The sequence below is a fragment of the Elaeis guineensis genome, chromosome 1 (assembly GCF_000442705.2).
Source record: "Elaeis guineensis isolate ETL-2024a chromosome 1, EG11, whole genome shotgun sequence".
Classification (NCBI taxonomy): Eukaryota; Viridiplantae; Streptophyta; class Magnoliopsida; order Arecales; family Arecaceae; genus Elaeis; species Elaeis guineensis.
The window spans coordinates 166,246,419-166,272,370 of record NC_025993.2 but is presented as its reverse complement, the minus strand read 5'-3'; the positions used below and the strand labels follow the sequence as shown (position 1 = coordinate 166,272,370).

At 36.8% G+C, this 25,952-nt stretch overlaps 1 protein-coding gene across 1 annotated transcript in view; it reads right to left on the bottom strand.

Annotated features, from left to right (window-relative positions):
- LOC105060303 (auxin transport protein BIG) overlaps positions 1 to 21,201 on the bottom strand; it is a 28,103-nt gene extending 6,902 nt beyond the window's left edge. The window contains exons 1-9 of the mRNA XM_010943964.3: positions 20,818 to 21,201; positions 20,607 to 20,716; positions 14,177 to 14,330; positions 7,978 to 14,069; positions 7,180 to 7,797; positions 6,897 to 7,077; positions 4,999 to 5,233; positions 345 to 4,910; positions 37 to 259 (exon numbers count right to left, since the gene is read on the bottom strand). Of these exons, the coding sequence (XP_010942266.1) occupies positions 37 to 259; positions 345 to 4,910; positions 4,999 to 5,233; positions 6,897 to 7,077; positions 7,180 to 7,797; positions 7,978 to 14,069; positions 14,177 to 14,330; positions 20,607 to 20,716; positions 20,818 to 21,058 (12,420 nt within the window). The 5' untranslated portion in view covers positions 21,059 to 21,201. The remainder of the gene's footprint in view (positions 1 to 36; positions 260 to 344; positions 4,911 to 4,998; positions 5,234 to 6,896; positions 7,078 to 7,179; positions 7,798 to 7,977; positions 14,070 to 14,176; positions 14,331 to 20,606; positions 20,717 to 20,817) is intronic.
- Positions 21,202 to 25,952: the final 4,751 nt, after the last annotated feature.

Here is a 25,952-nt window from a genome sequence, read left to right as displayed (position 1 = left end):
ATATCTTAAACACATCTGCACTAAGCAATTCCATACCAGAGAGGTCCGTCCCTTTCTCTCCTTGCCATGATTCTGCAGACCAGATATACAAGCACGAATGAATTGCCGCTTGTTTTCTGTCCTCTCCAGCAGAAGACCATCTAGGAGTTCTTTCAAAAGCCGATTACAGTCACTTATTAGCTTTGTCTTCTGCACTACAAGACCTCGAATGACAAGAAGAGACTCGAGCACTTCAGAAAGCAATTCATCCCGCATGAATCTATCACCAATACCAAGAAGACTTAAGCAGAGGAAAAGAATCAATGACAGTAGCAAAATATTTCGATGGAAAGGAACATGCTTACCGGACTCGAATATTGGGCACCTCAAGAAACTTGCTGAGGAGCTCAATAAGCTTATGAAGGACAAACCCCTGTGATATGTCAATACCGAGGCTTGTCTCTTGTGACTCTAAGTTGCATGCCTCTTGTGTTATCAGCCTACATATAGCAGTCAGGCATCTTCGCACAGTTAAGAAAAGAAGTGCAGCTTCTGAATCTATCATCTTGAAGAATAATTCAAAATATTCTGCAGCACTTTCACCAACAGATAGTGAAGCAGGAAGCAGTGACATGAGTAAGTTTAATAATTGGAACCGCCTAGAAGAATTTGGGGGGCACAGCAAACTAATAAGAGTGCATACTTCCGATCTTATAGATTGTGAGCAAGCACTTAAAATCAACTCTGAGACCCAGGAGCCCAAAGCAAATGTAGAAAAGTCACTCTTAGCTGTTTTTCTGCAAGCACGGCGTTTCCATTTAAGAGCATATTTTAGTGCCAGATAGTCAAATTTCTGTGAATCATGGCGAGCCCTCTGTGCAGACCCTTTAACCGCCTGTGAGACTTTGTACTGCCTCCTAACAAAATCAAGATATGATGCGCCCTTTTCCCACTCGGAATAGCTCAAAAGTGGAATGTCCTGACCCTTCCGACTACCATCCCAATGCTTTTCTGTCAGCTCTGTTGGAGTTTTACTAGCACTTGGAAGGCAATTTGAAGTTACGGATGGATTTATGCCATGGTCATTCTTTGATTGCGATACAGAAGTAGATTTTCCACCACCTTGTTCTTTTTCTGCAGCATCAGATCTGGGAGGTGTGCATGCTTGAGATATGATCCTCAGACACGGAAGAATGATGTGCTCCGAAATGGCTGGGTGCTTTGCTCCCAGTTTGATGGAAGAGAACAACAGCTGAAAAGCAACACGTAGCCTGGCTTCCCAGAACTCATCTACCACAGCACATGTCTCCGAAAGTAACAATAGCTCTTCTCGTGTCGCAAGTGCAATGTCCATGGAACGATGGTGTTCAAGGCAATACATGACTTTCTTCTGTATTAATGTGTTCAATTCAGCCACTGCATCTGCATCACCCTCAGAGAAAGCACAAAGAACAGCCCTCGCCTGAACACGAGCTGTTTTAGGGCCCTGATGAATGTTATTTTCAAACAACTCTGATAAGATGCTGGAAGCTACAAGTTGTTTTTTACAGTGTGTATATTTTGACAGCACCTGTAACAATTCCAAACATTGTGTGACAAACATGGTAGCACAGCCATAACAATTATTTGGTGATCTTGGAACTGCAAATTCAGATGAAGCCACTGCACCATCAGAATTCTTCTGATGCAGATACGTCATCAGCACCCGCCGAAGTCCTTGCAATGTCTGAACACTTTTACTGACAGACTCAAAAGCTGCTTTACATTTCTCACCATAAAGCACACCAAGAAGTGCAATTTTGCGATTTATCTTGCATGAAGGCCCAGGCAAAGACACCATCATTTGCTGAACTGTATCCTTCTGCTGCGAATCAATTTCGTGTTCCCCGATGCTTGATACAAGTTTAAGCAGAGGCTTCTTGAATCCTAACAGTTGCTGATATCGCCTATGAGCATTTTCTGATTCTGACTCAATAGCTGCCAATCCTTTCTTCATATCCTCATCATTTTCCATGTTATCAAACGAAAAACTAGGCTTTGCCATGAAATTGAACTCAAAACGGCCATATTTGCTGTATCCACACTCATTGCACAGGAAAGAATCCAGATTTTCATAATTAATATTTCGACATTGTCTGCACTGATATGCATTTTCATGGCAATTGCTACAGATGCCATGCTTATCAGTAACAGACCTGCTACACCGAGGGCACTGCAATGACTCAAGAGAAGAAGCTTGTAAATTTTCATAGAAGGAATCCAGCTCAATCATGAAATTGCATGCAGTAATAGGAATGGCAAATTCAACTTTCAGCTCTGTCTGGTTAAAAGCAAGATGACAACTCTTTGCACGCTTCCACAATGACCAATTATTCTTCAGCTCTGACAAGTCAACGACAGGCCTGTTGTTGTAATACAAGTTCAGAATTTTCACTGATTTTGATTTACGAGCATCATGAATATTCATTGTCACCGACTGAATAGTATAGCTTCCAGTGCATTTCACTATTATGCGGTTGTCAGTAAACTTTGTCTCGGATTTCAAGCTTTCGAGTTTCATCCTGGTGTAAGGCACCTCTGGACAGCTACAAGTTACACAGGGCTCATTTTCCAGATAATAACCATCAAATTCTACAAGACCACTTAAAGTGTTATATATGCGAGAATTTGGATGATTCGCCAAAAGCTCATTTTGTGAATGAAGAGTCTCAAATATGCAGGTTATTACATCAGGCATCAAGCATTTGCTCACAAGCCCTGACTCATGTTGCTTCATGCTGCTATCAGGTATCTTACCTAACAGCCAGGTCATAAGCTCAGTATATTCCACGATGTTCTGGCCGTACGTAGGTAAAGATTTCACTTTCTGCAAGAGAGAAGTCAGCATGGCCTCCTTGAATGACTGCTTTCCATGATGCCAAATGCCAAATAGTACACACTTAGCTTCATGGCGCACACTTGCTGAATTCCATTCCAATAAGAAAGAATCAACAAAACGCCTTAGAACACAGCCATCCCTGTCGCTGAAGATCTCAACAGCTTGCTCCATATCCAGGCAAGATTTCTCTGAACCACTATCAGTTCCTTCTTCCCCTTTTCTCTTCTTCTTTGAATCTGTGGGTTGCAGTCCATTTCTATTAGAAGCTCCTGCATCACCACTGTCTGGTCTCTGTGTGGAATGACCCATGTCCTTTCCAGTGTAAAAGGCCAAATTCAAAAGCTTGAGAGTCTGAACTACAGATTCTTCACCAAAGTAAAATATCCCATTCATTAAAAAGGGCAAAAGGTCCATGTGCTTTAAGCAGTACTTCTGCCAATTCCTTGGTCTCGCTCCAGCTACTTCAGATATTGCAGACAAGCACTTTACAAGTTTTACACTCTTTTCATATGGCACTGGATTTTGAAAACCTCCAGATTTATTTACAAGATTGTGTAGCTTCTTCACTTCACTTGCAAACTGCCATGAATCTCTGACGCTGTAGTAATGAGTCTTGCTACCGCACAAATGAAGGAAGAGCCTTCTAGCATACCTTCGTATAAATGTTGTCTGTGGGTTGCTGATATAGCTGCAGAGAACATCCTGAAAACCATCCAGCTTCAGATCCTTACCAACACATGTCTTGTATGTTTTATCCTTTTCCAACAACTTGTCCTGCTTTTCGGGGCGAACCAAACTATACACCAGCCGGAAAGTGTTCTCCAACAAGAGCTTGTGGTAATCCATAAATATATCTGAGCGATGAGCTTTAGCATAAGAATCTGAAAAGAAAGGAGAGAAGTTTCCAGCAGGTAGGTCTCTTCGAACTGTCAAAAGTGAACCACAACCAGAACTAGCTGATAAACCACTTTCAATACTTGCCGATGAGGATTTGAAAATGTGAACAAGTTGCTGCAATATGTCCATCAGATAGTTCAGAAAAGCTTGTTGTCTTAGGAGGGAACAAGCTCGGACAAGCTGGGAGGCAAACTCATTCTTTTCTAGGTCATCACTGGAGCATGGAGCAGTAGAAGCTGATAACGGAACTTGAACAAAACCTTTGTCTTGTATTTCTGCAGTGCCACCTGATTTTGACTGAGAATTATCACTGCCAGGATGGTGCCAGTTCCGAAGCATCAAAGTAAAGAACATGAAGACAAGGATTGTAACTTCTCCAAAAGAAGAACGGGTTTTGGCTGGAAACGGTTTGTTCAGATTTATCTCATCCACTAACCATTTTACAAATTTCTCCAGGTCCAAGTTTTCAGGTTTAGAGCTATCCATGAAAGGTCCACCCACTGCAGATGATAGTCTATAGAAGAACTGCATAACAGGAATAGCTCGAACACCGGATGTTGTCTCCATCCATCCCTTAAGCTCACCAATTAAATGATGCAGCAGCAAAGAGTTCACCGCACGCTTCGATGCAGAGATTGAAACTATCCTTTGGTCGGTTTCTGAGCCAGGGAAGTCTCCAGTTTCAGTAGCTTCCAAGACATGAATTGAGGATGGAGAATTCTGCAGGCTCATATCAGTAGCAACTTGCATTAAGCTTGCATCATTCAGCTCATCCATAGGGAAATGAATTTCATGGCCATCACCTCCAAGAGAATCAATTTCAATCGGAATTGCTGACATAGGGTGATCTCTAGAATGTGGTGGAGGGAGCCTATCTGCATCCAGTACTTCATAGCAGGCCTCACACAAATCGAAGTCCGGGCATACATTACAATGCCATCGGCGGCGAAGTATGGGAACAGTTGAGCAACCATCACAGCAATATTGTACTGATGATGTAGCAGAATCTTCTTCAATCATGACCTGTGCATTACCACTGGTTGCATTCATATCAGAAGGAACATGTGTTGTTATAGGATTCTCAGCAGCATCATCGGTGGCTAGCATTGTCTGCTTTGGAAAAGGCACTTGAAGCAATCTAGATGAGATGGCCAAACTGTATCAACAAAAGAAAAAACACCATTTGAGTCAGGATTTACAGTATGCATGAAAACTTATAGATACAGTTCAGTTGCAAGACTAACCTGCTAGATGTCTGTACCGCCTCATATGGTGCAAAAAGTAGCTTCCTTAGTAATGCAACAGCAGGTGCAACAGAGCGTCCAGATGCTTCTGCTCCATGTAAAGCCAGACATTCAGCATAACTATAAATAAGTTCCACAGAGGGTATCACGATGCTATTTATCGTCTGCGTTTCTGGTCGCTCCAAGTCCAAAATTCCCCATAAAACTTGCATCAACCCATCCACAACCCCAGAACCTACACCAGATGCAATAAAATGAATTGCACACTTCTCAACAAAAATAAATCCAATGAACAGCTAATTGCCTCTTAAAGTTCAGCTAGAGAAGACAAGCATGTCGATATGTGATTTTGACGGATAGCTGAGTACCATGATCTTCTTAGAAAAGGTTAATACAATTGATAAAACAAGGCAAACACCATACAAAATAGAGTCAGATATAACAGTTAAGAAAATCGCTTTCAGTGTGCCCCTTTTTTAAGCATCAATAACTGAGACCCATGAAGACAGACACCAAATATCTAGAGTAATTGAAACAAAGGCAAACATAAGAGAACATACACTGTGTCACATGTGATTAACAATATAAATAAACCTAACAATTACATTTTTTTTTTAAAAGAGGTCGTACACTGTCTTTTGCATAGTAAAATTACAGATCAAGGTCCAAAAAAGTACCGAACATTAAAATCCTGAAATCACATTTTAATAGAAAAAATTTCTACTGAAAAAACATTTATTAATCCATTAACCTTAATTTCCTTAGATATCATAAGCATTTCTCAAACAAGCCAATTATCCAAATACCGTAATCCAGAATCAACTCCTCAGACCTAAGCATATTGAGAAAGCACAGTAAGTTTTGAAGTACTTCAACTTAATTGGTTTAGGAAAGGAGGTTTCAATGGCTTTGGGAAAACAAGCACAAATACATCTTTCAATCAGTTTTCTTTAAAAAAAATAAATTCTGCCAGTTTCACCAGTGCCATGACTACAAGAAAGCACCGAGCAAAGTGAAGATCCGCACATTGATGAGTAATGGTAATCACTAGGACACCATAATTCCATTATGAATGCACAAGCAATGTGTTTTCATCAACTTGATCCTAAATATGGTTTATAATCTAAGAGGCGGTCCTTGATGTTATGAACCATCATCTTGAGCGATTTAAATTGAGCAAGCAAAAGACAAGAGTAAAGATTGAGTGACAAATATTTCACCATGTCGAGCTAGTTTGACTTTGCACTTTTAAGAAGTACATAAATACATAGATGATGGATTCCTAAGCCTATATGTATAATATTAATATTTAGAATATCTCTAAATATTACAAATTTCTAGACTGATCATCCGACCATCAGCCTCCTTACCGAGGACATTCTAATAAAGTTTTTATTCAAAAAGAAGAACCTCAAGACATCCGTCTCAGTTCTCCTCTCTCCCCCTCCCATTAAGAGCTAAACTAGAGAAGTTTACCAACAAAAGTTGGTAGTGGAATCATCGATCTTCTTTCCATGTACCGCACATATCAATCCTGGATAAGATTTAGATAACGGCCAATCACCAAGCTTCTCCTAGCACACATCAGATATGCCAAAATCAATTATTAAACTAGAAGCTGGTACATGGGATCCACATGGTAAAGCATAAGAGGAGGAAGACTGTTAGATAGCTGCAATACAATATATCATTAGAGAGAATGGGGGGGAAGGGGTGTCACCAGTAGTGAAAGCAAAAGACAGTCACATAATATGAACGATAGGGATCAATTTTTTCAGGAATACAGACAGAACTTCGGAACTTGAAGATAGACTAATAAAGAGGCACTTGGAAGTTTTATATATTTGAGATAGTAGATGCATTGTGTGCAGGCAAAATGCAAAATGTTTCTGAGATACCATGAGTTTCCAGGAAGCTGGCCATGTTTGACCTCCTATGTATTGCAATTTTTGACACTGCATGCATCTGTGCCGTGAACTCCTTGATCACCCACCCAGATGCAGCACCTCCAACTCCTGTTCTTGAAATGAGCATAGGAAGAGATTTTACCACTCCTAGGAGGCGCATGGTATCTTTCACCTGGTAAAGCCATAAAAATTGAGCAGGAAGTTAAGAAGGAAAAGAAAAAAAATAAAAGAGAAAAAAATAGAGGATGATCCCTGTTAAGCAAATGGTAGCTACATGATAGTAGATCTCCCTCTTCGGGAACACTGCCTGAAGAACATGACATGCAACAGACTGAAGCAGTGGTTCTCTGTCACTCTGAAATATGATTTCTAGCAACGCCCTGCATTTAAGCTTATTAAGCACCATGATTGCATCCTCAACTTCAGTAGAACAATGTGACCTGCACAATGAATAAATTCTCGAAAGAAGCTTAAGAGCATCTGCTAAAACTTGCTCCTGAATAGGAGCTGCTTGCATGGCACGGAACTTCTTTCCAGCACCTCCAGTACCAGAATTAGCACCAAGGACATGGGATTCCATATCCAGCACAGCATCCATTTTCTCTTTCCAACCAAATTCATCCTTAGCACGACCATAAACTTCCAAAGAGTCTATCCTAGGCGGAGTTGAACCATCAAAGGTTCTGCCCACAGAGATTGTAAACTCTTCATCAGCCAGGAGTGACTCAGCAATTGTAAAAGGAATGTCATACCATGATCGCATGCCTTCATCTAGTTTAACTACTCTCTGAAAAATTGTAACCTCAGAAGGAATATGGCTTGCTGACGTACTACCCACATGTATACGACAACCAACCATGACAATATCAGGATTTGAATTTGATACTGTTACCTAAGCAAATGCAAAAAATGAAAACTCCATAATTATCCTTCTTAACAATAAGCAAACCAAAGGAAACAAACAAAAGCCATATAGCAGCACACATGCACTGAGATGCAAAACAGCAATTATAGCCTAAACGACTAAATACAAATGCTTGAGGACCACCTTGGGAAGAAATAGTCATCATACCTTAAATCCTGCAAGATTAGTGCCCTCAAGAAATCCATCATCAGATGTTAACCTTTGTTTGATACCTTCTGAATCACCATTCTTGACAGCGTCACAACTCAGCTTCACTTCACTAGTGATACACATTGTTTTTTCAAAAAAATCAAGCGGGAATTCTGGGTTTGAACCAGCATAAGCCCTATTACTCAAAATGCTGGATCCCAACTTCTTTGTGTGGTCTATACTCGAATTTGCTGCAGTGTCAACACCCATAGGTATATGTGAGTAAATCTGAAGGCTTCCATCATCATGTAAAACAAGACAGTGAGTTCTATCTTTGGACAAAGGTTTGTAGGAAGCAATGCCAACCAAAGGCAAAGATGAGCCTGCACCATATTTCATGTTCTGTGCAAATAACTCGCGAGGACCCATAGATACTGCAAGTGCAGCATTTAATTTATGACTTGAGAGGCAAACAAATATCCCACTACCAGAAAGCAATTCTTTCCAATGATGCAACCCAGCTGGCCTAATTTTACCTTCTTGATCATCTTCATACACATAAGATATCTCAATAAGAGATGTTGCATTAGCATCTAAGCGCCCCATCAAGGTAGTGCCATCTTGATATGACAGGAAAAGCAGTTTGTAGGTCGAAGAAAAATACAATGAAAGGCCTTTGGGCTGAATATCCTTGTCCTGGACCCTGATAATGTCTGTTAATGTTTTGGCCCCCACATCACCTTCCATTGATACTTCTAGCCTGAATAGAAACCCAGCTTCTGATAGAACAAGGAGAAAAGCCTTCCCCGACGAAGCTGGAACAAGTGTGGCATCCACAATCAAATCATTAGACAGTGTGAAGTAGTGCATGGGACTAATGTTATCCTGTGAAAGGTCATATATCTTGACAAACATGTTGGTGACCACCATGAGCTGAACCTGAGAACCTGGAACCCATTCCACTCGACGAATATAGGCACCTTGAAGAGCAAGTTCAATTGCAAGACGGTCAGTCACTTCACCACGAGGATTCACAGTAAGGACCTGGCATTCCTCATATCCAGCTACAGCAAGATAATTTTCTATCACAGGATTAAAAACTAGATGGACTATTTCAAAGCGAACTATGTTTTTAGATAGTGGCTTGACATTGCTCTTGTCTGCTGTCACAGGTGCAACAGTAGGTTGACCAATTAGTTGCCCAACATCAAATATAGCAACTTTATCTCCTTCACCAGCAGCAAGCCTACCTCGAGCACTGACACTGAGTAAGGATTTGGTGAGAGAACCACTAGCCAGATGTGATTTAAGTTCCCTGGAGTTTGGATAATCGGCCTTTATCTTCAGGTCCAATGATCCACTTTTGAAAGCCTTCTTCAGTTGAAAAAGATCAATGCTGCAGGACAATAACTTATCATCACCCAGAATTACCTTCTTATCTTTTAAAAGGTTTGATTCTCTACGGTTGATTACTGTGGGAAGCATTCTGTTACATAGTTCAAGCAGCCGACCTTCCATATCGAGTTTTTCAAGTATAACAGGTAGTCCATCTTGTACATCTCTGGGGACTGATAACTTGAAGCAACTGCCCATATCCACGCAAACATCATCATCCAAATCTGAATCACTGTCTGCTGCCTGATCACCATCTTCAGAGAAGGGTAGAAAGGATGGAAAATTACTGGTATTCTGAGCTGGTAAATTGTTGCTTCCAGTAAATTTTCGAGGCTTCAAACACTGACAACTGCTTCCCCTGACGCCTCCAGCCCCACAATCACAAAAGAATCGACTTGATCGAGAATAGACAACACGATGGCCTCGGTGGCAAACCTTGGCGCATATGGAACAGCAGCCCTTAGAGACAGTTAAATCACAAGTATAGCAGAAATACCAATGTTGCTCCATGAAATTACTGCCACTAGATGTAAATGTGCATACTTTAGAGGCCAATGCCCTTTCACTATTGCTATCCTCCTCTTCATCCTTGTCTACACTACCCAACTCCCCATCAGATGTGCCATCATCTTCATCTTCATCTGCAGAAGTTGCATCACAATCAATCTGTGCAGAATTTCCTTCCTGATTAGCAGGTAGAACCAAATTCTCCGAATTTTTTCTTGAGTTAACTGGTTTGGGTACTACAGATCCTGACCCAAAACTATTACCCAAGCACAGTTTTGATGAAAGCTTATCTGCAGCACTCTTATTAGCTCCAAAACCACCCAATACAGCCCCAACAAAACCAAATAGGAATTTCAGTCCATGTAGCAAACTCTCACTATCAACAAGTTTCTCCATTAGCATTACAGTCTTTTCCAAAAGTTGCTTTATTGAGGGCTCGCCATTTAGAAGTTGAAGAACAAAATTGAAATAAGCTTTAGCAGTTTGAATATCACACAACATAAATGCACTATCAAGTAACATAAGCATAGCTTCAGTTAGTCGACCCTGGAGTTCTCTGGACATTTCACATGGTTGGGATACAAGACGCATAATAAAATCCATAGTCGACTCTCTGAGTGCAGTAGAACTTCCTTTTGCAGCAATGCTTCCCTCAGTGGACTCTACTGTGCATCCTAAGAACCTATTTTCTAGCCAATGTGATAGGCAAGACAAGTCCATCCCAAGAAAATTTTTCTGTAGTTTATCATTGAGACCAGGGCAATGTCCACTAGCTAGAAGATCAATAAATAAGTTTAGTACCTTCAAATTAACTGTCTCAGAATGGCACTTATTCAATGCATTGATGAGAACCAGCAGATTACCACATTGCCCACCGAAAATTTCCTTTGCTTCCTTTGTTGCATTATCAAAACCCAGATAAAATTTATAGATTTCTGCTTTGAAATCATCTTTTCGAAGGCATTCAATAAAATCAACAACACTGGAAATTAGCATTTCCAGTAGATCACTATCAACTACCTCTCTAGAACTAGCATCTGCCAAAAAACCTTCCAACTGCTTCAAGACAAACAAATCACTGTAGTCTTTCAATTCCTTATGATGAGCAACCAAACTAGAATATATAGATTTGCATTCCTCATTGATGCATTGGAAAATCCTATCAGATTTTATCACCATAACTGTATCAAGAAGCTGGCAAATGACCTCGTTCTCTACCTGAACTCTTCCTTCTGCATCTTTGACTTTGAGATACCCATCCACAGCACAAATAACCTCTTTTACCGTAAGAATGCAAGAAAGAAGAACACCACTGTGAGAATCTGCATGTGATGGGAAACCATGAAACAAGCACCTCAAAAAAATATGACTTGTATTTCTTGTATCCTCTTTCAACGAAATTTCATCCAACTTCACCAGGAGGCCATGTATCGTCTCCAGATGCAAAACATTGCAACCAGTCTTCTCAATCAGAAGATCTTGTTTGCATTTGTCTAACCCAGTGTGTCTAAGTAATATAAGAGGAGAGAACCCATCTGAAAGATGCTGACCATGATTGAGTATAGAAACAAATGCTGCCTGAAGAACTTGCAAGTTTGTTTTCAAAATAGAAACTAGCAAATACAAAAATCTTCCACCCTTGTTTCCCTGAATTATGTTCTGAATTATGCCCTCACCCAGTTTAAAAAGCTCACCATCCTTGGCATCCTGGATCCAGTGAGACTTAACTCCAGGAACTGCACATCTCACAGAATATCTCCAAATACCAGCATAAATAAGGGAGAGAACAAAGGAAAGCCATGCACGCTTCCTCAGAAAATCCCAACCTTGTGGTGTAGGCATATCTGGTAATTGCTCAGAGTGTAACTGCTGAAGCAGATTAAAAACTACAACTGACAAATCAACATCCTTGCAAACAACAGAACTGTTATTCATCACAGCAAGAGCAAATTTTAGGAATGAATCCATATCTGAGAAGTCAAGATTCAGCCAATCGTTTCCCTCAAGAAGTGTGCAACTCAAACCAGAATAGATACAAGAGACAGTACCCAAACAAAGTGAAAAGATATATCTTTCGAGTATTAGCTGTTCCACTGCTTCAGCCTTTTTACCTCTCCAGAAACCAAGAATCCATGAAAAAGCAGTAGACAAGTCATCCCAGTTCAAGGCTAATCGCCGGAAGGCAGAGTTATCTCCACATATTGCAGAAGGATGGGGGGTGACATCAATCAGCTGTGGAAGCAAGCAACTAACAACTGAAACATCTTTGATGGAATCACACAGAATGCATTCTACTACAGTTGATGCCCAGGATGACAAGTGGTCATTTAATAAATAAAAATGACATGTTTTACGAGGAGTTTCCCTCAATCTAGATCGCAACCGCAAAAGCAACCATGGTGGGCAAGTAGATGGGTACAATACCATATGCCGTAACACTAAAAGCAGCCGTGAAACTAGTAGAGCCCAGCAAAAAAGTTGCTTTGCAGTAAATCCAGCTGGATGAGCATCGATCTTTTTGATCGAGGAAAGCACAGAATTTGCCAGAGCAGTTTTCTCAGCTTCATTTGATCGATGGAAAGCCATCAGCAGAATTTCCAAGTGAAAAGCACAAGGGAGAGTACTGAAGAAATCACTGGGTTCAGGACATTTGCAACAAATATTCTTTGCTTTCTCCAGAACAAAATTAATATATCCCTCATAGATTTTAATTGTCAGACCACCATCCAAATCTCCCCTGGAAATAAGAACATGAGCTAGCAGAGTAAGAGTATAATGATTATAGACATACATTCCATTTTCAACCTTCAGCACTTGATCAACAAGGTGTTCTTTAAGAGATGTTGATAAAGCATGATGAACTATAAGACCATGCATGAGTTCAAAGCAGATATCATTGATATGCAGAAATGTTGTCTGCGAATGCAAGGCAGCACAGTTCTCAGATTTCCTTTCACCAGAAAAACAGTATTGGCAATTAAGAATTGAAAGTAGTTGATTTATATGACCTGCATCAACTTTTCTGCAAGCATCTTTATATACAGTATGATGCCACTCTGGAGAAAAGACACACAACTTCAGAAAGTTCAGCAATTCAGTTGCTGCTTGGATAGGCAAGTGGGGACTGCTGGAGATACCAGTAACAGTAGCCACAGCAGTTGGCTGATCAAGTCCATCACCCGTTGCTGCAGATCGGCTAGATTCAGAGAAAAGATCCCCAAAAATGGCTTCATCTTCATGACTAACAGCATATTCCTGATCTGATGCAATAGCAGGCTTTGTGCAACTTATACGTGATTTATCAGCCATTGACCTTGATTTAACCCCTTCCGAATGGAGGAAAAAGGCTAGATGTATCAAGCCATCTATCCATTGCTCTGACTTTGGAAATATCCATGACAAATACTCTTCCCAATTATACTTTCTAAGCATGAAAACCTGCTCAGAGCGAACATGGCATACTGGAACATTAGTCCCAGATTTACAAAAATAATCAGATAAATCTGACTCTTCCTTCAGATTATGAGTTCGAGATCCCCAATTTTTAGTATCCTTGAGAAGCTTTAGCACATAGAGAACAATTTGAGGGCAGTAAACTAATGGGGGTCTTGGCGAAGAACATGTACCATCATATCTCCAAACCTTGGAATCTAAAATGTCCATCATGGAAGCAATTATGCATGTCTGGATATTTTGAAATATATTGTCACCATGGAAGACAATTTGGACAAACTGTAGAAATTCTTCCAAAATTTGTAATGAGAGGCTCCCTATGTCATTTCTAACAGTCGCCAAGTCGTAGTTAATAAAGTCAAACTTCGATCTAAACAAGGTTGGCAGTGTATCAGCACAGCTCACAACTGCACATAACAACTCAGCATCGCGAACATCATGAGGGGTTTCCTGGGCAAGATTTCGGACCACGTTCAAAATTTTTTGACTGAAAGACAATCTCAAGCTGAAATTTACATCCTCCTCCTGTTCATCAAGAGAAATTGGAGGCCCGAGCATTTTTTTACATAGCATAAGGAGACGAGGTAAGCATTTCAAGTGAACGACTGCTATGTGTTGTGCTAGAGGCATCGTGCAATCTGAAGCCTCTGGGTGGAGTGAATCATTTAATTCTGCAACGACATTATCTGATTGGAAGAACTCAGAAGTTACCAGAAGACTTTCCACCATATTCGCATCCTTAAAGCAGTGAAAACCTATCCAAAAGAGTCATGCAAGTTAAGTGAGAACAAACTAAAGCCAACAACAAGCTAAATAAATTAATAGCTTTTAATTATAAACATGTGCATCATGTAGGTCCTACCTTGCAGACTGCATACAGGATTACTGCCCAATTCCACACTGTCATGATAAACCGGAATACTTGACAACTGCTCTACATAGTTATTTACAGGACTAGGATATTCTTTGATAATTCCATCAGCTAATACTGATTGCAAGAACTGCACTACGATATTCTGCAAATTGACAGAGTATAAGCTATGCAAAAAGACACAGAACAAACTATAAGCAACAGAAAATGATGTATAAAATGAAATGACTTTATTCTTGAGTCTTGACCGCCCCCCCCCCCCCCCCCCCCACACACACAAAAAAAAAAAGCACATTGCACCAAGAATTTCAACAAGCTTTCCTTGTACCCATTAACAAACTACAAGAGGAAGCAACCAAATCATATATTCAAGACACAAGTACTATATATCTGGGTTGACCCCTGCAATACTACCAAGAAGATGACTTTGAAGAGTACCATACAGAACATAACAGGTGTAGATTAGGCTTAAATTATGTTTAGCGTCTTTACATGTTAAAACTTTTTCTCTGTGTAAAATAGTAAGTAAACACAATATTTTATTTAGTCATTATATACACCAAACTTATTTCCTGAAAAAAAAAATCAGAAGCTGAAAATTGATGTCCAGTTTCAGACCTTATTTTTCATTTGGCTGTTCATTTTTTATATAATCTTTATCTAGCAAAGATCACAGGTCAAAATATAACCATGAACTTTGTCATGCAGATCGCAAATAAAAAAAAAACTTAAGTAGCATTTTCAGTTTAAGTGAAGCTTCAAAAGTCTCCACTCATTACACAGCTTTGGATACTCCCATCTTTAATAAACACAACCTTCCTAGTTCAGTTCATGCTCTTATCTTAAAGAAGGATGCACCAGCCAAAAATTCGGGATGTATTTATCAAGCCATCAATTCATGGTTCTTGCAGCACTCATCCATGAGTTCCATACAAAATAAAAATTTTAAAAAAAATTGGTTTGTTAAATCTCTGCCTGCTACATCTATAGATATTCCTATCTTAATAAGTACACTCCTCTTGGTTCAGTTCTCTCTCTCTCTCTCTCTCTCTCTCTCTCTCTCTCTCTCTCTCTCTCTTTCACACACACACACACACAGGGTTTCAAGAGTAGCCAGCAACCAAAAATGTAAATGTGTTTATCAAGTTATATGATAGAGTAGAAACCTTTAATCAGAAATGTTAACAGAGTCATTTCTACTCCTCTTACTTTCATCAGACAACTTAGATGAAATCACAGCCATCCATCTTCCACTCATGCATCACTCATCCCAACTATTTCCATATACTACTTAGATACACAGCACTCCTGAACCCTTCTCCGTGTTTCCAACTAAAAATATGGCCTATGAAGGCAACAACTTGAATAGAACAAGTTCAGGATAATCATATATTTTATAAAAAATCAGCATATTCAGTTTAATTAGACTTTATATTCTTTATTATTGGTAAAAAGATCCAGTAGATTCAAACATGAATAACTTGTGATAGTTAACAGGATGAGATAATAAAAACTAAATACATTTATACCTGATATCCTAAATAATTTTGTTATTTTCAAAAATTTATAATACTTAATAGTTAACATGCCTGAATAAGTTGGCAGATGTTTATGCATGAAAATCATGTTTATATTGCTGGCACATTTCTAGTGAAGCAAAATTTTATCCCTCGCATGTATACAGTGTCTTTATTATAATGCATTAGTTAGCCTAAAGTTTAAACTTAACACAGAACCAATCACACACTATACAAAAGAATCATGCAAAGACAAGGTACCAAGAAGAGCTTGACCTTATTGACAAGGACGCCATTTTAGCTTACATTCAAATTACTTATGTGTTCATCCTTTGAAGTATCTTGTTAGAGTCTTTAACATCGAAAACATAGACAAAAAGCCAATAAAGGAGCAACAGCAAACAGTGGTAGAGGAACAGAATGGGAAAGGAACAAATCGAAGGATTGATAAAATCTTTTGAGCGCACATTTTTGAGTGGTTGAGAGTTAATACCACATGCACTTGCACAAGAGTACAAGATCAGATAGTAAATTCTATTGGTTTACTAATACTCACATCTTAGTAAATTTGCTTACAGCTATCATTTTGACATCTGAATTGCATACAGTAACTTTGCATTCTAGCACATTGACTTTATCTACTTTCTTTCTCTTTTTGTAGAAACAAATCAACAATCCTTTGAATGCAGCCACTACCCTGTGCGCACACAACACCTTGGAGTACTGCACATGAAAGACATCAGCTTTTGCACATAATTCTATATGATCCCCTTCATAGAAACTTGAGCAATCTTACTAATGCTCGTGTTCAATCTAACCTCCTAATAAAATGTGAAAGAAACACACATCTTCTCAACTCATTGGTAACACATCCCTCGTGAAAATATCAACTTAACATTTTATGCTCGCATCATGTTAAATTTAACGGTACTTATTGAGAAGTTCATTTTGAATGCTGACTAATAGGACAAATGGTAAAACGGAAACTACTTAGAATTTCTTGACTTTATTTTGTAGTAAGGGAGGAAAGTCATCAGTAGAGCTCTAAATAAATACACTTCATATGCAAGAGAAAGGAATGCATATTTAATATAAACTGAGAAAACATTTGAACAGCTCTACATTTCGCCCCCCTCCCACTATGTGATGCTTTTCTCTTATCTGCTCAGACTCCATAGACATGTGCCTGTGTGTCAAACAAGGTTTTCAAACTCAATTTCAGCAGTTTTCAATGGTTTCGATAGTTTTGCATAGAATTTTGGAGTTTTGATCAAACAAATCATTTTAAAACTCCAAAAACAGAAATGTAACAGAATCAAGAAAAGTTATTTCACATCATTCCATTGTGTTTTCAGTTAACTAGGACAATAGTTTGCGTAGTTTGGGTGGTTTCAAGTTGAAACTTAAATATTCTAAAACTTAATACATAAAATATAGTACACTTTTATCAAATTTTATAGTTATCCTACACTTCCTCTAATGCTTCTAATTTTCCTTCAATGTTCTATATTTTTTTATAATTTATTGTACTTACTACAATTTTTACATTTAACTGAAAATAATTTCCCATATCTGTTTTAATTTTTGTATTTGACTGAACTTTTCTTTAAACATATTGATTTTATTTCGTTTTAATAACTTATTTGGGCAAGAAAAGAACTATTTAAGCATATCTATTAGGTCCATTTTAAAAAACATTTTAAGCAAGAAAAGATCATCAAAATAAGAATCCATTTTATTTCGCTATTTCATTTTAATATCATTTTAAACAAAACTAGTTCATGGAAAGAATCCCAGGAACATATAATCCAATTAGTAAAGACACATCAAAATTGCATGTTGCCTGCTACAATAACAAAGTCTAGCCAAAAATAACAGAAATTAGATACTTAGAGCCATAGATAAATAGGGTATTGACTAATACTAACAAAGTTTAGAAAATATTACAAAATCTTGAACATATACACCTGCTACTCAAAAATCTGAGTTTCATTAATCTTGACTGAACTGTTGAAACTAGACAGAAACTGGCGGAATCTTCAACACTTGGTGTGAAACAAGTGACCAGATCACCTCCATCCTCATTCGCAAGGTTTAGATATAAAGCACAATGAGACATACAAAGGAAGATGGCTACATAGATTCTATAGAGAAGTATGATAAATTATAGCTATTATGACAGATCTGATACAATGAAGTCTATATGAAAAAAACCAAGGTATGTGTAAATATGTACAGATATATTACATGATTAATGAATAATGATATAGACCTGTGCTCTTTAATTCATAAGATTTGATAAAATGGCTTCTGATTGTTATGTTAAACTAAAACTTTCAAAGATGGCATCATATTTTGATAGTGTGAAATGTCAAGGAACACCATGTAGTGTTCTACGTGGCCACATGTCTGACATGTCCCAAAAAAAAAAAAGGTATGTCCAGATTGCACTGCTCTGAAGTATAAGATTGACATTTTCAATTTAATAAAGAGTTCATAACTCCAATTTCTGAATCCTGCTCCTAATTATATCAACCAATATGATACCATACATGGACTAGACTAGAACCATACATACAACCATCAAATAGAAAGAGGAAAAAACAACGCTTCATTTTTCACCTTTGTTTGAAAGGAGAAAGATGGTGTTAGTGATAGGGTAGTGTGCTCTCAAGTACCAAGATCCGCTGCAAGAGCAGTAAGAAGTCATGGCAAAGAATATGGCAAGAACTGTCACTATGATCCACATTGAGTGCGCTAGAGAATTGTAAGGAGAACCACACTATAGAACGAAACAATCTTGTTTTAGGTGGTTTCACTTCAAACTTATACAATCAAAGTAACTTGGAAAATGTGAAGAGCAAGTAGAAAAGATACAAAAGTTAAATGATACATTATACATCATTTAAATATTACAAATATTGTACTTGACACTTTGGAACAGTATTTTTAAAAATGATAAAGAAATACTTAAAAATCAAACTCACAAAAAGGAGGTTATAAAAGTAGTAAAGTTAAACAGCACTGCCAGATGCCATCTAAACAACAGATCATATTGTTAATGTTGTAATTTTGTGAAGGTTTCTTAGGGACATATAATGATTAAAATCACATAGCATCAATATGTGCAGAAAAATTAAAAACATAAAAGTAACAAAGAATGGTTTTGAAAAGCAACAAGTAAGAATGACTAATAAATGTAATCATTAAAAGTTTATTACCAAAAACCAAAACACAGTTAGGTTTTCCCTTTGATTCTGACCAAAACCAAAACAATATATCCTGGAAATAACTATTACATTAGATGAGTTAGGAACTTGTTTAAATCAGGATTAAGTTGTGATTAATTTAATTAAAGATTCTTCCTGACATCCTCTGCACTGGTCTTGTCCAAAAAGTTTGATCCAACTTTTAAACTTAAAAATTACAAACGCGCGCATGCGCGCGCACAAACACACACACTCACACTTAAGCCAAGGCTTCTTCATTTATTTTAATATATGATGCTACTGTGGAACTACTGGTGTGGTTGTTGCCAAAATCCAAAAGTAAACATAACTGTTAGGTCCAAAGTTCTATGCCACCACTTTGGTAGTGTATGGCCAGTGAATAGTTTGACGGAATCTCCTTTAATGGAAATTTTAGCAAATAGAAGCTTCAGAATTTTCGCAAGAGGGGTGAACCTTGCTTTTGTAGAATACTTTTTTACACAAGAACAATCCTCATAGTTCTTTCTTGGAAACACAATGGAACTAAAAGTATTTTATCGAATCACACATCAATTAAAAAAAAAGGAACCCAAATATCTCCCAATAATGGGACCATGTCCATCAAGTACTCCCTCCTCCTACATCACAATATGGATTATTCTTTCTTCTTGAATCAATCATGGGCATCACACGGGTTTATTGACTTTATTTATTTTTCTCTGGTCACTAGTACTCATTATATACCAACCTTTCTTTCCTTTCCTCATCCATTTTTTCCCTCCTGTTATTGTTGCCCAGTTCCTGGTTTACCTATCATTTAATGATCAAATGCCTGCTGGCCAAAAAATTGCTTTGAGGTCATTTAATGTTTAGTTCCAAGACTGCACAAAATGAAGCATATCTTCCATAAAACAGTGATAACTGTATCTAAAACATAGACAAGTGTGTTTGAAATGCAAACCAAGGACTGAATCACTGACAATCATCAAATATTCCTCTTGAATAGGTCATATCCATGCCCTTTCTCTTGAATCAATCAGGCTATATGCTGCATATTATTCCATTACTGTTAGATACCACGTTCACATGAACCAAGACAGTGTTACACATGCCATGATTTAGTGGAGTTTTTTCAACGATCAACTATATATAGGAGGCAACAAGACACTTGACAATTTCATGAGTATCAAGGTTATAGGGGACAACACTAAACATTATTTTCCAGACCTTCATTAATGCCAGTTATACTCAGCAACTTCATGAGAATTTAAATCAAATCATACTACCTCCTTATCCTATGCATCATTTCCAGATGCCACTGCTAAACTTGCTAGTGTCTTTACATCATCAATGAACATTTGACTTCCAGGAGAATAAGAAAAGGTCAACCAAACGATGCATATCAACAAATTCATCATAGGGCTCCAGATCATGGTACCATATAGCACACTAGAAATTTAGCTAGTTTTGCTCTACACTGATTGCACTTAAATCCCATTTACGAACCATGCTAGATGAACACAACATATTCCTACGAATTCAACAAGAGAATATCAAAACCCATCAAAGTAAAAGACTGACTATTCTGAACTGGTAGTACCGATATCTTCATACTCAACAGGAATTAGATGATCAGAGAGCGTAATCTCGACTCGATTCATTTCAGAATGAAAACATTCTGTCCAAGAAGTGTACCTGCGAGCTGAAATCATCGCCGTCAAAAGCCGATTTCTCGAGAAAAAAGATGCAGAACTCCAACGACTTCTCCAAGATCGCCACTACCACCGACTCCACATGCTCGGGAACTAAAAACATCCAAGAAAATCACAAAAAGATCGCGAATTGATTCGGCAAATCCGTTCGAATCCCCATAAATTCCGAGAAAAGAAGAGGACTAGCTTCATACCGGAAGTGGAGCGTACAGCCAAAGCGATCAGCCTAGCCACCGAGACCACCGCTTCGATCTGGGACCGAGTCCAGCTCTCAAAACCGCGCCGGTCACCTCCACCGTCTCTGATTCCGACCTCGAGGATCGCGAGGAATCTCTCCAGCGACGGCCTGATAGAATCGGAGCGTAATCTCTGGGAGAAATCCCTCGGCACCCTGTCTTCTTGGAAGATCCCAAGAAGTCTTGACATCTCCGCCATGGCGATCGATCAATTCATCGAAACCCTAGAAGCAAAGAAAGGAAAAGGAGAGAGATGGAGAGAGAAGGGTGGGGAACAAGGAGAAAGATATCGCCACTAAATCTAGTGAGGGTTTTAAGAAGAGAATTTAGCGGCGTAGAGGAGAGGAGAGAGAATAGGAGAGCAAATGGGAGATGCGAGCATGGTAGTTCCTCCTTTATATCGCATTTATGTCGGTAATGTTATTTCTTGTTCGCCTTTTATTTGGAAATATCTGGACCATTCAATAGTGGATTCGCTCATCTGGTCCGTTAAAAACGTGCTCGATTGTCGGGACTCGGGAGGCGTTCATCGAGGTGACGCGTGGGGTACAACGATCGGGCGGTGGATGTTCCAGATACCAGCCTTTTCTTTTCTTTTGTTAGAAAAAGGGAAAAAAAAAGAAAAGAAAAAGCTGTTCTGGTTGAGACAAAATGCTGGCCCATTTTTTTGCTTGGTCTCCAAGTATACTCAAATAACGTTGTTTCTTCTTTTTGAGGAATATAACGTTGTTTCTTCCAGCCGTTTATCATGTGCATTATTCTCAGCATTGCAGGGAAGAAAAAGAAAAAATTATACCAAATAATTAGTTAAAGAGAAATCAAACCAAAATCATTTTAATTCCAAATATTTTGAGAACCCATGAGCATAACAAATCTCGTAGATACAGTACAATAGACTCGTGTGAATTGAATTGATCCCTTGAGATGGAATTTATGCACTGACCGCATCTGATGGAATCCATGTCACTGAAAAGATTGGTTGGCTCTGCCTGGTTTGCGATTTTGAAAAAACCATATCTCTATCATATGTTATTTCTCATGGTGGAATGAGACTTTGCGTATTTTGCATGTTTTTAACCCTATTGATCATTGGATGATCGATTCTTTGTCCCATTTTTCCAATCCATTGGTCCAATTTCAAATTATGCGTGATCTTTGCATCGTAAAGTGACCAACAAATTGTGGACCCCGTTGTCCATATTTTGCATAATGATCAAGTCTTGCTTGGTCACCAACAATCTCTCTGAACATCATTTATAGAAAATTGAACTAGGCTTGTCCAATCTAGCTTAGAAATAAAAAAAATCCAAATTTTCATCTATTAATTCACTCCAAATATAGAGCTATGTTGCTAATATGTGTGCATATACATATAAAAGTTACCATTGGTATGGAGGATGATTTTTGTTGAAGTGTACAACAAATATACTTAAATAACATGCATTTTTGAAATAAGAATATATAGCAAACTTTAATCTTGCAATATGGGAGAACTTCTCGTAGACTATCACAACAACATTGAAAATTAGTGAAAACAAATGAATAAATCTTGGCCTATCTTTGAAATCAAGCTATACCAGTATAATGTTACAATCTACGATGAACATTAAATTTGGACTTTATATGAAGCTTTGAGTTTATATTTGAATTTTTGCGCCTTTCATTTTTATACAAGAAAAATTACGTTTTAAGAGGGGCATTAATAGAAACCGATAATCTGCTAACTTGATCATAGAGATGCGGTGTTGAGTGTGAAAAGTAAATGCAATGATCTAGTTGTTGGCCATTTCAACGTATTATTAGAGTTTAGTCTATTGCTAATGATGTCAAAAGAAAAGCAAGTCATTGAGAGAGATAAATAAATTATGATACTGATGTATAATTGAATAATGATTATGATAAATTCATCTCTGTAGAAACTTTTCATTCAAAAAAATAATCTTAACTATATAACAAAGTGGAATAAAATTAGTATAAAATATAACATAACGCATAGGTTGATAGGTGTTATTATGAATTTTTTTAATGGCAAGAAGATTATTAGTGGCCAATTAATTTATACTTGAGAAAAAGTATTCCACATAAACACATCCAATTCAGAAGTCATGGCGGGAACTCTATTGCCATTATTTTACTAAAAACTATTACAAAATGAATATCCATAAGGATTAACTTGTAACAATCTGAAACCTCGTTTAGAAAAATTTGTTGGAAGATATTATTTTGATGTCGTGATCCGATATAAATACCTAACATCTACCTATTACATAGCTAGAACGTCATGAAAACATATTCATATGAATCTAAATATACTCCCTCCATTTATGTCTTAGAATCCTTGCCCTACAAAAGATTTAGATTCATGTAAATTAAGTCACAAGTATCACAAATTTAATCTAAACATACCTTCTAATTCATATGAGCTATGAAATTCTCCAATCATATATGAATATTTAGGGTCTATCCATTCTATAGCTAATATTGAGCTAAATATACACTAGCATAGGTCCTCAAATAATCCATTCTTTAAAATTCTAATTTAAAAAACAAACCCAATATATATATATATATATATATATATATATATATATATATATATATAATTTATCAATAGGTAAAAACTTTAAAAACCAACCCTTTAGATTATTATATGTGAAAATCTTGTATATGGTTCCAATTCATCATATTTAACTGCTTCATAAAATGAAATTGACCTCCCAAGCCCCGGCCAAAAAAATTAGCTTCATGAAAAAATAAAATAGTATGAGTGGTTTATGTTTTTATTTTTTTGTTCTTCTGGTCATTTCCATTCTTTCGACCCGGGGGTTGGGAGGAAGAGAAGAGAGAAACGAAAGAGAAAAAAAAATATTTTTATTTAATTAATAATTAATTATTATTATTTGATTAATAATAACATATTATTTTAAAAAAGAATAATAAGAAAAAAATATAAAATAATTGTTTGATTATTTTATTATTATTTAATTAATAATAAAATAATGAGGAAAAAAGATAAAAGAAAAAATAAGATAAATAATAAAATATTTTTATTATTATTTTATGAATAATAATAAAATATTGTTAATTGATTAACAATAAATTATTCTTTTTATTATTTGATTAATAATAAAGTAATATTATTTTATTATTATTATTTAATTTTTAAAATTAATATTTTTATTATTTAAAATTTTATTTTAAAAAATAATATTATTTTATTATTTTTAAAAAAATAGAAGTAATATTAAACCAGTAATTTGATTAATAATAAGTTATTATTATTTGATTAATAATAAGTTATTATAATTTAATTAATAATAATTTGATGTCATCAAGGTACAGCGACAACCATAGTTCCGAGTCAACTTTCTGATCTACACCAAGAGGGATGGCAGTGCGTGTTCAGCAAAGAGCTGGAGGAGAAGAAAGAAACAAAAAAATAAAATAAATAATATAAATAAATAAATAAATAATATATTTTTAAAGATTATTTTTTTAAATTATTTTTAAAAAAATTATTTATTAATAAAAATATAAATAAATAAAATATAAAAATATTTTTTCAGAAAGTCACCTTTTGAAAGGTCAACTCACTATAAATATTTTAAAAATATAGATAAATAAGTAAATAAATAACTAAATAAATAAAATATTATTATTATTGTATAATACTTATTATTATTATTATTATATTATTTAATACTTATTATTTTTATTTAAATTTATTATTATTTAAGTATTTCATTACAGAAGAATATTTAAATTTATTTTTTTTTCTTTTTTTTCTTTTTTTCCCCTTTGTTTTCTCTCTTTTTTTCCTTCGACCCCCCTGCGCCCCCCCCACACCGACCTCCCTCTATCGACGGCTGACTCGCACCGCACCACCGCCACCCTTCTAATTAATTATTAATCAAATAATAATAATTATTATCAAATAAAATTAATATTTTTATTAATCATATAATAATATTTTTATCAATAAAATAATAATATTTAATTACTAATTATCCAATCCAATGCTATTTCAAATTATTTTTTAAAATTAAAATTTTCTTAATATTTAAAATTTTATTTTAAAATTATTATTTTCTTATTATTTTTTATTTTTTAATATTTTTATTTTTATTATTTAAAAATTTATTTTAAAAATTAATATTATTTTATTTTTATTAAAAAAGTTTAAAATTATTTTTTTAAAAATTAAAATTTTCTTAGTATTTTAAAATTTTATTTTAAAATTAATATTTTTTAATTTTTTAAAATTAATATTTTTTTCTTTTTTTCTCTCTCGTTTCTTCCTTCTCTTCCTTCTAAACCCCTGGCCAACTCGCCTCTGCCCCCTGGCCTCTCATGCCACCTATGCCGCCCCCAGTCATGCACCCCCATCCCCCGCAACCCCCCTCCGCCTTTCCTCGGCCTCCCGCATCTCCCCCACAAGCCCCCGCACTGTCTGTGCCATCGTCAGCTGTGCAACCTCATCCCCTACAACCCCCGCCACTTCCTCTCTCCTCCACCCGTGCCACTCCCTTGCTGGCCCTCAAACCCCACCCTTTCCTCCTCCGCCCTCTGTCTGCCCCCCTCCAAAAAAAAAAAAAAGAAGAAAAATCGTCGGTTGAGTAGGTGATCTCTGGAATCGCCTACTCCCGGCCATGTCAGCGCCGAAGTGGTTGTGAAATCGTAAGTTGAATCGGAGATTTCGAGATGGACGGTAGTTTTGAAAATAAATTGAGGAAAGAGGTAGTTTTGAAAATAATAAATAAAAAAAATATTTAAAAAAAAATCCCACGTTTCCCTCCCTTGCTCTCCGGACAAGATTCCTGACTCCTAATTTCTTAAAAAAAAAAAAACTGATTTTTATTCTTTAATATTTATCATTCTCTCTCCTCTCGCATTGGGTGGAGAAAGACGGTAAGCAATCGGATCTGTTTTCCAAACGTGCGAGGATTGAGGTTTCCGGGGCTTCCTCCAATCAAACAACTTGGACCCAGATTTGATTTCTGATCTGCTTTTTTGAGCGGGTCGGATTCAGTCAAGGAACATCCGTAACACGACCCGCAGCCGCACCCACCATTTGAAATTCTAAATTTCTTCCC